General features: G+C 38.0%; 1 protein-coding gene across 3 annotated transcripts in view; it reads left to right on the top strand.

The window, feature by feature from the left end:
- Positions 1-14,311, top strand: part of LOC100765371 (oligophrenin-1) — a 332,542-nt gene that overhangs the window by 177,452 nt on the left and 140,779 nt on the right. For all 3 annotated transcript variants that reach the window (XM_027431711.2, XM_027431712.2, XM_027431713.2), the window contains 4 exons: positions 5,838-5,942; positions 7,418-7,547; positions 9,471-9,571; positions 12,210-12,301. In XM_027431711.2, the coding sequence (XP_027287512.1) occupies positions 5,838-5,942; positions 7,418-7,547; positions 9,471-9,571; positions 12,210-12,301 (428 nt within the window). The remainder of the gene's footprint in view (positions 1-5,837; positions 5,943-7,417; positions 7,548-9,470; positions 9,572-12,209; positions 12,302-14,311) is intronic.

Genomic DNA, 14,311 nt, shown 5'->3' on the forward strand with positions numbered 1-14,311 from the left:
GAATTCCCTTGTCTAGTGCTCCCGCCCAACCCATCCCCTGCCATGTTCTCATTTTACTTTTCTGCTATTTGCAACTACTCCAGGTTGTATACACTCTTCTGAAGATTGGGGGTTAGGGTCTGAGTTACCCCACTCAATATAATATTTTCTGTTTTCGCCCACTTATCAGCCACTTTCATGATTTAATTTTCTTTATATCTGAATAATATTTCATTGTGTATATTACCACATTTCATTATCTATTCCTCAGTTGAAGGATGTTTCGATTGTTTCTATTTCTTAGCTGTTGTGAATAGAGCGCTAATGATCACTTTAGAGTAGGATGAGGAAGTCTGTGGGTATATTGCAATGAGTGTAGGTAGGTCATATAGTAGTCTACTTTTAGCTTTTTAAGAATTCTCCACACAGACTTTCAGAGTGGCTGCACCAGTTTGCAATCCCAGCAGTGAATGAGGATTCCCTTTCCACACATCCTAACCAGCATTTGTTGTGGTTATGTTGTGGATCTTGTCCATTCTGACTAGGGTGACATGAAGTCTCAATGTTATTTTAATTTGTGTTTCTCTAATTGCTAAGGATAATGACCATGTTTGAGGGGTTTTGTCATTTTCATTTCTGCTTTTCAGTATTCTATATTCAACTCTTTTTTTTTTTTGGTTTTTCGAGACAGGGTTTCTCTGTGTAGCTTTGGAGCCTATTCTGGCACTCGCTCTGGAGACCAGGCTGGCCTTGAACTCACAGAGATCTTACTGCCTCTGCCTCCCGAGTGCTGGGATTAAAGGCGTCCACCATCAACGCCCAGCCCCTATTTTTATGTTCAATTCTATATCCCATTTTTTTCTTAAAAAATGGTTGCTTCTTTGACTCTTTTTTTTTAACTTTTTAAATATATATCGTGGATATTGCTTCTCTTTGGGCATCTTCTCCAATTGAAAGATTTATTACTTAGTTGTGCTGAAAGTTTTTAGTTTTATGAAGTTCCACTTGTCAATTGTTGGCCTAATGCCTGAGTAAATGGAGTCCTTTCCTACATCCAAATCTTGTAGGATACTATGTTTTCTTCCAGCTGTTACATTATTTCAGGCTTTACACTAAGCTATTCAATTCATTTGGGTTCATTTCCTGCACATTGATAGACATAGGCCTAACTTTATTCTTCTGCATGTAGCTATCCATTTTTTCCAGTGTTATGTGCTGAAGATTCTATCTTTTCTGCAAAGATTGTTGGCATCTTTGTCATATATTAGATGGCTGTAGTTGCATTTACTCATGTTGAAGTTTTCTGCTTTGTGCCATGGGTCTGCAAGTCTTGTTTTGTGCAGCTACCATGCTGTTTTTACTACTGTAGCCCTGCAATAGACTTTGAGATCTGGATTGTGAACCCCACCAGCATTTTTCTTTCCTTTTTCAACTATATTTTTATTTATTCTTTGTGTCTTTCCCATCATGCATTTCCACCCCATTCACTTCCCTTTCCCTTTATATCTGTCCCTTGCCCTTGCAACATTCCCCCAAAATAAAGTACAATTTAAGAGACAAAAGAAGAAGAAAGCAAAAAAGAGAGAGGGAAAATCAATCTCTTTGTGGAAACTGCAGTGTGACACAGTGAGTCATGCTGTAAATCCTCTCGGGAGAGCAGGCTCTACATTTCACCTGGGCAGCATAATTAAGCCAGTCCCATTGGTGGAGGTGTGGGTGATCCAGTCCTAAAGTTGTGATCATGGAAGAACTGTCCCCATTAGTCATTTTTCTTTTTATGCAGGATTGCTTTGGCTGATTCCATATGAATTCTAGGATTTTTTTCCCATTTGTTTGGTGAATATGGCATTTTGATTGGGAGTGCACTGAACCTGTAAGTTATTTTGGCAGAATGGTCATTTTCACAATAATATTCTCCTAACACATGAGCATGGAAGGTGCTTTAATTTTTTAGTGTTTTCCTCAGTCCCTTTCTTTAGATATTTAAAGTTCTCATTGTAGAGGTCTTTATCTTCCTCGGTTGGTTAAGTTCTGGACATTTTTTTGAGATTTGTGAGTAGAAATGTGTTCATGATCTTTTTTTTCAATGTGCTTGCTATTGATATATGGAATTGTTACTGATTTTTTAAAGTTATTCTCCACTTTGCTGAAATTATTGATCATTTCTAGTGTTCTGGTGTAGTTTTTGAAATCTCTCATGTATAATATCATGTCATCTGCAAATGGGGCTAATTCAACCTCTTTGACTTTTTGTATTCCTTTAATTTCCTTCTCTTATTTTTTATTGTTCCAGCTAATGTTCTGAGCACTATACTGCAGAGTCATGGAGACAGTGGACAACCCTGCCATATTTCTGATTTTAATGCAATTTTCTTTGAACCCCTCTCCATTTTGAATAATGTTGTCTGTGGGTCTGTCATCTACAACTTTTATTATGTTGAGATTTGTTTCCTCAAGTTCTACTTTCTCTAAGACTTTTATCATGAAGACATGTTGGATTTTGTCAAAGGTTTTTTCTTCTTCTATTGAGATGATCATATGAATTTTGTTTTTAGGTTCATTTATATGATTTTTTACATTTATTGGTTTGCCTGTGTTGAACTAGCCCTGCATCTCTGGGCTAAAGCTAACTTGGTCATTATGGGTAATCATTTTGATATGTGCCTAAGTATACGTAGCAAGCTTTGTATTGAAGATTTTTGCATCTGTGTTTAGCAGGGCTATTGGCCTGTAATGTGTGTGTGTGTGCATGCGTGTGAGCTCGTGTCTTTACCTCGTTTTCTATTAAATAATGTTGGCTTTGTAAAAGGAGTTTGGAAGTGTTCCTCTGTCTCTTATCTTTTAAAAACAATGTAATAAGTATTCATCCTAAATCTTTTAAAGTCTTATATTTTTCTGCTGTGAATACATCTGAGTTTGGATGTTTTGGCTTTCTTCCCCTCATGCTTTCAGAAAGCATTTAAAACTGTTTATCATATACTTCAGCCTGTGCTAAGAACACTTGGCCCTTACATTTAATCGCTTCCTGTTCTACTATTACAAACAGTATAATTGTTTCTACTAAATTCCCTTTTATCACAAAATTTAGTGTATGTTGATTTGAAAATATGCTGACTTTTGATAACTGTTTTTATTACTAAGTGCATCCATCACACAAAAGTTTAAAATAGTGCATAGGATGATCAAAACTTCCCTTATATAAAAATAGTCTGTATTGGTTATATAGTATTTTCCCTTCCAAAGAGTTTGTGTACATAGTATATCTCTTTTATGTGTTTGAAGTATACTTTTGAATGTGAATGTGTCTACATATATTGCATGTGAGCATGTATGATTGAATGCATATACATGTGTTGGTGTCCATATTTTTGTAATTCTATATGTACTATGTGAAAACTAGTTTGCATTCTACTGAAGAAGTATCAATATTTTGTGGTAATCCAGGCACTGTGTAGACATTGTGTATACTGTAGTAAACCAGATTGACAATTTCTTCCTTTATGAGCATGATACTCTCATGGGGTAGAAAGAAGGGATGGAACTATGCACATAATACAAAATGTTGTAAGTTGTGATAAGATCTATGAAAGAAACAAATTAGGTCTAACATGGCAAAAATTTACATCTTTGGGGCATGAAAGATCCCAGTAAGTGCCATTTAGGTAGAGAGCTAAAGGGGAAAAGCATGGAGCCAGTGCTGGGTAGAGACACAATAACAGCAATAGGAGCTCTTAGGCAATTTCCCTGGTGAACGTAGTTTCAAATACCTCAATAAACTACTTGTAAGCTGAATACAGGCATATATTATCACAAAGATCACCCTCAAGACCAAGTTGGCTTTATCCCACAGACTCGTGATTGGTTCAACATATGAAAGTTAATAATGTAATGAATCATATACATAGACTTAAAGATAAAAATCACATGATCATCTCAATAGGTGCAGAAAAGGCCTTTGACAAAGTCCAGTGTGCCTTCATGATAGTGAGAAAAGAATGTGTAGACATTCTCAAAAAATGAAAAGATGATGTGTGTCTTGCACAAAGTGATGTGTGACTGAAAGGCATAGGCTATGATTTGGATGTCAGCCTAAGCACCATGGAAAGCCACTAAAGGTATTAAGTACGACTTGACAGGGAACAGTTTTGTTGTGTGGAGAATGGCTTGACAGTATTCTAGGAAAGCAGTTAAGAAGCTATTATAGACTGGATGAGGTGGCACATACTTGTAATATCCACCCCAGGAGGGAGGCAAAGGCAGGGAAATCATGAGTTTGGAGGTCTGCCTGGGATACAAAGCTAGACTCTTTCAAATTAAATAAGTAAGTACTGTAGTGATCTAAACAAAAGACACATTCACTTGAATTGATGTGTTGGAAGTAGAAATAGTAAAGGATAGCTAGGTTAGAAAAATATTTTGTAGGGTTGGGGATATAGCTCAGTCATAGAATGCTTGCATAGCACGTGCAAGGTCCTAGGTTCTATCTCTAGCATTTCAAATGGCATTTTGGAGGAAACACTAGCAAAAAATTCTGTTTATTGGACTTAAATGTGAGTTAAAGAGAGATCAGGACTGATTCTTTAGTTTCTGGTTTGACTGACTGTTGAGTGGTGATTTCATTTCTTGATGAAGTTTGGGGGAGAAACAGGAATAATTGTGGATATAAGTGTGATTGCAGTGGACATAGCTCTCTACCACATACTTGTCATAAATGTGTGTGTGTCCATTTTAATGTTTTTATGTTTATAACTTGTTTGTGTCGGGTATGTGCACACATGTTTATATATTTCATCTAATTGTTTTCTAAAACAAATGAAGCCATGTATACTTCTACCTATTATACTTTGCAAATATTGAACATTTATTTTTATCTATTTGTAATTTGATAAAAGAAAATTGTATTTTCTTTCAGTTTTGTTTATATGTATATTTCGGTTTTGATGGGATTGAATGAAACAATAGATTTATTATTATTGTGAGGTATATTTATGCTATGGCATCTATGTAGAGGTCAAGTTACAACTTTGTGGAGTTAGTTCTCTCCTTGGAACTTTATGTGGGTCTTGAGGGTTGAATTCAGGTAGTCAGGTTTGTGCTGCACTTGCCTTTATGTCCTGAGCCATCTCACTGGCCATGGCTTGAATGTATTGAAAATTAAAAAGTGCTCTGCTCATCATTTTTATGTTATCTTCTGCAAGAAGCAACTACTGTGGGCAAGTCCTGTGGATATATACATTGAGTATCTGTGACCAAAAATCATTGGGTCCAGGAGTGTTTGGGATTTTTGAAAAAAATTGGAATATTTGAATTCGTATGATGAAATATCTTAAATGGGCCCCCAGTTTAAACACAAAGTCTGTTTACATTTCTTAAACCCCTTATGCTGATAACTAAAAGATTTGATGAAATATTTTTATTGTGTTTACATTTTTCAACGTGTGCCTGAGATTTATCACATGAGGCCAGGTGTAAAAATTTCCATTTTTGGTATTACATTTGTCCTTGAAATTTTTCAGTTTTTAGAGTTGATATTTTTGGCTGAGAGATGCCTTAGCAGTTTAGAGAAGAGATGCAGTCAGTTCCTACAGTATGTATTCCTGAGTGGCTTTGTATGCCATCTAGAAAGACCTGGATTTACTATATACTTTCTGAGACCGAATGCAGGTGAAGAATTAAACCTAACATGGGAATACTTATGTGTATACCTGCTTGTGCCACCAGGACTGCTCTTAACAGTGTACTCGGTAAACATTCTGAATTTCTTCCATGACATCATGGTTCCTTTACTTGACCAGTTAGGGGTGCTGGTGATAGATAACGGTCAGTTTCTAAAGGTGATTTTTGTCTGTCTCCCTTAGGTCTTGGCCTTTCTTCACAGCCTCTTCATTTCCAACAGCTTGACTGTGGAGCTCACACAGGATTTCCTCCCCTACAAACAGCAGCTGCAGCTTAGTTTGCAGAATGTGAGTTGCATGTGGATATCTTCACCTGGCTTTCCAGTAGGATTTGAGCCCCAGTGGTCTTAACTTTGGAACTACAGGTTATTATACCACAGGCAATTTGTCAGGATGATGTGGTGTAGAGTCCAAACATGTTAACATAGTGGTGTGTTCTTGCTTTTTCGGGTTTTACTCTTCCTCTCTTTGAGGCTTCCTGCTCTTCAACCCTACCCTCTATTCAGGAATGCCTCTCTAAGCACTGGTATTTTACTGTATCTTTCACAGATCAGAATTGAGCTGTAGGCTTATTTAAATATAAGGCTTAGGCCTTAAGCTAATTCAAAAGTCAGTTATGACACGTGTGGGCTTTATCATTATGAATGCCCTTATTTATCTTCTTCCTTCTTTCATCACTTAGTAAACAAATAAATTTTAACGGATTTCTCCATCTTGTTGTACACATTAGTTCTTATAAATGAACACAAATAATGACATTTTATGTATTAGGACATGCGAATTTACTGATTTTTACCACTTAGCCCACATTTGATGAGTATTTATGAATACAATGAAAATATACCCCTATATACCCTATGTAAGACAATGTAGAAGTCTCTGGCACACCAGAAAGAGGCATCAAGGTTTGTCTGTCTTGAGGGATCACATATTTTCTTGGGGTAGAGGCATAACAAAGATAAATCATAATCCCTTATAGTATTTGTTGCTATATGGAATGAAACCAACATTTGTAAAGAAGTATAGAGAGTATAGCAATTGGTAGTCAGAAAAGGTCTCACTAAGATTAGGTGACATTGGAATGGGTGCTACATTGCATAACATTCATAGATGTGTTTTTAAATTCAAAACTGCTGATAAGATGCTTGCTTAGGGTGATTGTGATGTACAGTTTTACCTACTTTTTTCTTTCTGCATCTATTCCTTCCTTCTGGGTCCTCTCCTTTACCTGAACCGGAGAGTACCTATTTTCTGCTGACTTACAAAATCTTTCTACAATCAAGTTGACTCCTGTGCCATGTGTAACTTGACAAATGTGAGCTAATACCAAGCGTTTGCATGTGCACTCATGGCTGACTCATTGTTAGTATTGTTGACAGCTGGGACCAACCAGCGCAGTCCTTATCTTCTTCAGTAACCTAAAGAAGTTGCCATGATAATACTACTGTCTTTGGGAACCTTTTTTGTAGTTTCCCTTATTGTAAAGGAAGATCAGTCTAATCTCAGAATTTTAATTTATGTACTTGAAGCTTGAATTAACCTGTTGGGCAAAGCCTCTTGCTTCTTTTGGCATCTGTTTTTGTTTCAGTCTAGTTCATAACATTGAGCTCTGCTATTATTTTCTAGTCACTACTATTCAGCAGTCTTCTATATGTTTTAGCACATGCCATGAGCAGAGAAATCTCTGTACTCTATCTATGACCTATAAATACTCATTCCCGTTGATGATAATGGTGATGATGATTGTAATGATTTCTTGACAGACAAGAAATCATTTCTCCAGTACCCGAGAAGAGATGGAAGAGCTTAAGAAAAGGATGAAGGAAGCTCCTCAGACATGCAAACTTCCAGGACAGCCAACCATTGAAGGCTATCTCTATACACAGGAGAAATGTGTGTGGGCTTGCAGCATCATCCCCTGGGTTCAAGTTGGCTTGCCACATTACCTTTCTGAATGCTGGGAACCCATGTTGTTTGTAGATCCATACAAGATACAACTCCTGGGAGGGCAGGGTGTGGATAGAAAAATGAAAAAGACAGAAACTTGACGGGGAGTTAGGTTAATGTGTCTCAAGAGTAGTAAGATCTAATTTTTTTCTCCGAGATTGAAGATGAGGAATGTTAATTGTGTATGGTGAACTTGGGTTCCAAAAGGAGTTAGGGCAAAGAAGGCAGAAGGATCATATTTATCACACATACTATGTACAGTATTCTAAAAGCATCATCTCCTTTCATCTTCAATTCCACATTAAGTTCATTTTACACTAGATATCACTGAGGCTTAGAACAGCCACTAGATTTAAGATCAAATTCAGAAGTACCCTATGCCAAAACCGATACTCTTTCCAATGTATCCTGTTCCACCCACCATCTTCAGCGCCTGTACAGGGTAAAGCAGTGAGCAGCATCTTAGTTTTCTTCTCACTTTGTGCTAGTAGGACTCTCCATACACCACAACTTAAACTGCCTACTGTCAAGTAAAATTTCCCCTAGCTGAGAACCTCTGCTATGCACTGTATGGTGCGTCTGTGCCTCTGTTTTCTAACTTGTCAGTTGAGTGAACACTCAGCAAGCATCATTTCTGCCAAGTGCTGTGCAACACATTGAGAGTAGAAACAAAAAGAGGTAACATATCTTTTCTTTTTTTTTTTCTCAAAGCAATTCTCAGACTCACAGGAGAGATAGGAAAGTATATTTATGAAACATTTTACACACGCACTTATCTAAGAACTTCTCTGAGGGAGTGGTGTTTGACGTAGAACTTGAATGTTCAGTGAGGGTGTGACAGGTAAAAAGAAAATGGGATAAGGGTTGGTAGAGAACTCCAGGTGTATGTTGCTATATGAATGGAGGCACAGGAGTGTTGGAGAGCATACCTCATGCTTGGCTCTTGGTTTGTCAAGGATGGCCCCTGTTGTCCAATTATTCATTCTTAAATATATGTTGTGTGCAATCCATTTTAAATACATGTTGAGTTTGTAGTACAAGTGATATGGCCATTTAAGTATTGGGAACTGAAAGTAATTCAGTGACACAGGAACATAGAATTGAGGGTGCCCAATGACAACTCCAGAATGGTCAGTTTGATCAAATTATTCGGGGCTTTGAAGGTGGACTAAGTTGTTTGGGGAAAGTAGGTAAGCCATGTGTGATTTACAAGGGAAATGATATCAATGGAAAAGTATTTTAAGGTAATGCTCTAGCAAAATGGTGAAGACAGATTTGATTAGGAATCAGTCAGAAATGGGGGAATTAGAGGAGTCTGTTTGAAATGATTAATGGGTGAGAAAGTAAATTCGTTTTTCATCGGTAATGTTATAAGTATTAGGAAAACAAGACAATGATAAATTCTTTTACCTAATTCATTGCTAAAGAGGTAAGAGAAGTGGAGGTAGCTGAAGGAGAGACATGTAAGGCGTGGTAATGGACACAACTCAGTGGTAGTCAAATGAGTGGTTTCAGGAACGAGGAACACTGGCAGGAGTTTTCAGCTTCTGGATGCATAGGTGTTTCTATTCCCAGGAACTATTTCAGGGAGAGTAGGTTTGAAATAGCCAAGAATGGGTATGGAAAACAGTTGGTGAGGTTCTCTGTGTGTACAGTGGGTAGGTGGGTAGGTAAGATGGAGCACGGGTGAAGGGCAGAGATTGACCTGGGGTTTGTCTGCACAGAGTAAGTAATAGGCTGGGACTATGCATAGTATGTAGACACCTTGGGTTCAATTGCAAGCACTGGAGAAAAAACAAAGAAACAGTAAACATCTTGTGCTTTGTGGACTTGAAACTGTCTGCTAGTTCACTTTTCCTGTCTTTGTAGGGGCTTTGGGGATATCCTGGGTGAAATACTACTGCCAGTATGAGAAAGAGACCAGGACACTCACCATGACACCAACGGAACAGAAGCCAGGTGCTAAGCAGGTCAGTTCTTGATACCGCTGCTTTGTGAGCTCATCTGTGTGACTGCATCTCAGAAAAGAACATATATTGACAAAGTGTCAAATAATCAAGTCTATTACTTTTCAGTAAAACCAGGATTTTACCTGTTCTATTTGGCCTTAGTTTACATGGGCCATGGCTAAGATCAGGACTTTTGTTATTCTTATTTGATTTGGTTTTTGAGAAAGGGTCTTGTTCTGTGACCCAGGCTGGCCTGGAGCACATTGTATAGCCCAAACATGACTTGAGCTTGCAAGTCTCCTGCCTCAGACTCCTGAGTGCTTAGATTAACAGGTGTGTTCCATCATACACCACTCCTACCAGCAGACTTTATGATTATGTCTTTACTTTTTCAGCCTGTTTAGTATTATAGTTGCCTATCGCTTGTACAAAGAACATTTCTAAAACATGGATGATTCTTTTAAGTAGTAAGTTTTAAAAATATAATTTCCAGAACACATTTAGTAATATATATATATATATGTATATATATATATATATATTATAATCTGTTGTCTGAAATTTGAATCATCATCTACACCACATTGAAATCTCTATAAGCAGTTCATGTTTCTTCCTCTCCTCTTCAAGTCCTCTACTACTTTTCAAAATGCCGAGGTAAGTTTACCATGGAGAGGGTAGTTTACATCCCATTGCATGGAAGTTTTGACAGGTAAAAACTGATCTTCACATTGATTATCATCTGCTCTCTTACATGCTGTCAGTGTGAACCTTTTAAATATTCACATATTGTTGGAAGCTTTAAATATATACTTGAAGGCCTGATTTACATAACCAGGAATTTGGAGAAAACTGCCTATTTCTATTAATAGTTTCTGTAGATGACCAGTCCTGTATAGCTTGTACATAGAAAACTAGAGTGGGCTGATTTTGATTGCAGACTGTTGGAAACTACTTTTTGCCTTGGTCTTTAAGCACAGAGTTCCCTATTTTACCTTAAATGTAGGTTCAAGCTGGGGAACTCTCTTAGGTAAATGTGTCAATAGGCTTCAGTAAATTCTTCTTGGGCTATAGCACAGAAATTGTCCTCAGTCAGCATGAACTTGTCTGTTGTATCTGAGTGGCAAGTACTTGTGAGCAATACTAGCTGTAGTCTTTTTTTTTTCCATTTCATGTTAGCGCTTGGGGGTTGTTGATAGGGTTTTGAGTAGCACAGGATGGCTTCCAATTCATTATGATGTAAAGCATGTCCCACCTTACGAAACTTGTACATGACATCCCAAGTGTTAGGATAAGAATGGAATATTGAAGGCTTAATGGAGGGTTGAGTTCTTGTGGTGGAAGCAGAAGTGATTGGCCCAAAAATGTCCAAACACACTGGGTGGAGTACCAGCTAGTCAACCAAAGAGCATCAAGATCTGAAATTATTTAAACATTGAGTTTCATTTATTTTTACATTTTAAACTTTGAGACAGGATCTCACTGTGTAATCTAGGACAGTCTTGAAATTGTCATTCTCCTCACCTCAGAATGTTGGAATTACAGGTGTGCATATACCACTGTGTTTGAATTGGGTATCAGTCTTAGCTCTGTGATCTAGTTACTTTTTGATTTGGGTAAACTGATATTTGCCAATGATGCATAATGTTTTGGATGGCATAGAGAGTAGGACCATAATGCTAGTGTTATTTACTAGATTGTAAAGTTAAGACTTAGAGAGGGAAATTGATTTGCCAGGGTCACGTAGCTAGGAAATGGCATAACTAAGGCAGTACCCTAGATCTTAAGGTTCCTGGTTTAATGCTACTTTTGACTATACCAACTTGCATGACACTCAGCCATTTTACTGCTCAGATTCCCCTCTATGTAAGGGCTATAGTGGGGGAAGTTCGTGTAAAAGCCAATGCAGAACATAATAAACAACCAGTTACTTAAACATACCATGTATAGTATGTGGTTCATTGTGTTAACTAGCTCTTACCTCCCTTTTGGTGTCAATAGAGGAAAACAAGCAATGGAGGGTCATGTGGTTTGTCTGTGGCAGATTTGGTTTCCCAGAGGAAAACAAATGAACCACACTATCCCACATGTGTCAAATATAAAAAATGTTGCTTTGATTAATACAAATTGGCTTATTTTCTCACTTTTTCCCTACCTCTGGGGAGACTGTTTTTTTATGATGTTTGTCATCCGGAAGGTGTGCACTGCCTCATCCAGTAGGAAGCTTCTATTCTCAACTTTTCTCACACATCCCACAGATGATTTTAGATAGCCACTTATGCACTTGCAGCTTCCCTTGTCAGAAGCCTCCTGAAATTTTTATTATGTATACTTAATGTCATTTGGGCCATCCATTTCTCCTGCACTGCCCTTAGGTGATGTGTACTGGGCTTCCTATTGAATCTGCCATGCTTGGGAAAGAACACTCCCCTATCCTGCGCATTTTCCCCTGGTCTTAGCCATTCATGCTTCGAACCGTGAGAAGCCAGCTACCATGATATTGCAAGGTTTGAAGGTAAAGGTTCTCAGTGAGTCAACACATTGCTCCCGCCTGCCGTCTTGGGCGATACCATCCAAGTGAGCCTGGGGACAATACAGGAGACAGAAGAAATGTCTGTGCATTTTAAATAAGAGCTTGTTAATTCTTCTTTCATATCAGGGGCCCATGGATTTAACTTTGAAATACTGTGTGAGAAGAAAGACAGAGTCAATAGACAAGAGATTCTGTTTTGATATAGAAACGAATGAAAGGTAAGTTGTGATGCTGTGAATTTATGGGGTCAGTGTGCTCTACCTGTGAGTTTGGCTGAGTCTTGTATTTTCCTCTTACTTCTTGTTGTTGAAAATGAGCCATTTATGTATAGGCCAGTGTTGGTCTTGCCCCTCAGTCTGCCATTCACAAGGGTCCCTGTGAAACTATGTCCAAGGCTTGTTTGTTTGTTTGTTTTTGATTTTGTTTTCTGTATATCCCTCAGCTACATTTACTTCACTGGCTCTGGGCAGAAAGTCTCCCCTAGAACTTAATTTGCTGTCATATATGTAAAAATTTGTTCTTTCTTAATGCTGTGATGCTGACAGAATAACTATGCTTGTTCTTTGAAGATGCTCTTGGTATATCGTAGGAAGTAGATTGACATAATTTTTAAAGGAAGACAGATTGGCCAAAGGGTAGAGGTGGTATTGGGGTGTTTTTCATACTTACTGTAAAATGATGCAAGCTTTTCTTACTTTGAAGATATGTATGTGAACTTAACTAGTTTATTGACCCCAAATATTAGAACCACTGCAAGCAAATTTGGGGCATGATTTTTTTTTCCAAGTCAGGGTTTCTCTATATAACAGTACTGGAATTTGCTCTGTAGACCAGGTTGACTTCAAACTCACACAAATCCACCTGCCTCTGCCTCCCAAGTGTCGGGATTAAAGGTGTGCACCACCGACTGGCAAGGATTTCTATTTATCTATTTATTTATCTTTTTGAGACAGGGTCTCACTATGTAGAGAAGACTGACCTCAAACTTAGAGGATCCTCCTGCCTCTGCCTCAGGAGTGCTAGGACTAAAGGTGTGCACCAACACTCTGGCTTTGGGACATGATTTTCTTGTTTCTCTCCAATGCCTTTTTCTCTCCCCTGAACCCAAACAATTTAATGAAGGATAATTACACCTTATACTTCTTTAAAAATTTAAAATAATTTTTCCCATATAATATATTCTAGTTATGATTCCCACTCCCCCAGCTCATCTCAGATCCTCCCCATCTCTCCACCCATCCAAATCGACACCCTTTCTTGCTCTCTCATTAGAAAGCCAATAGGCATCTAAAAAAGAATAAAATTAGATAAAAATAAAAACCAACTTGAATAGGATACAACAAATGAATAGAAAAACAGAGAACTAAAGAAAAAGCACAAGAAACACATAGACTCAGAGACTCACATTGGCAAACCCAGAAATCTTCTAAAAACACAAAATTGGAAACCGTAATATATAAGCAAAGATATCTTTATGTTTAAAATGACAGCATTTGGCATTATTTTTGTGATGGGCACGCCTTCTGGTTAAGAAGCTGGTCCAAAAGTCAGAGAATCAGCTATGTGATTTATTTCTATCCATTTGTTTCTGTATACCAGGCACTGGGTAATAGAGAGGAATTTAGTAAAATGATCAGATTGCTAGAAAAGACTTTAATAAATTATAGTATCATTGAAAAATCATTAGGGGCTGAGAGCAACAAGGTCAGTTACACCGACAGATTAGGACATTTTTCCTATTCAGAAATAAGTAACTATTAATCTGTTGCCTATTTAAAACTTGGGAGTTTTGAACACTCATCCTTTTGGTTTGTGGGTCATTATGACTTCTTTGTTAAAAAATAAATGATCCCAGTCAAAAGGACTGTGATAGTAAGATTGCTACCAGTAACCACAAGCCTGGCACTCAGCTTCCTGGTAACATCACGTCCTGACTGGCACTCCTCTTCCCTGGTAATCAGCCCCCACCCCCCCCAGGACGTGAAATCAGCGGTGGGCTGTAGTAGCATCTTGTCTTGCCAGTAAACTTGTAGTGGAGGCCACACCCTTTGGGCGTGGTTTCCAGTGCAGACGTGACCCATTATAAGGTAGAGTAGGGGCTGGCTCATTTCCTCTTGGGTTAAGGAAAGCATCAGAAGGGCAGAGACTGCATCTTCTAGAGCAGGAAGACAGCGGCTGTTATTTACTCTTGTCTGTGTAAGTGCTTCCCTAATAAACACCTATTATCA

This window comes from Cricetulus griseus, chromosome X (assembly GCF_003668045.3).
Source record: "Cricetulus griseus strain 17A/GY chromosome X, alternate assembly CriGri-PICRH-1.0, whole genome shotgun sequence".
NCBI classification, from domain to species: domain Eukaryota; kingdom Metazoa; phylum Chordata; class Mammalia; order Rodentia; family Cricetidae; genus Cricetulus; species Cricetulus griseus.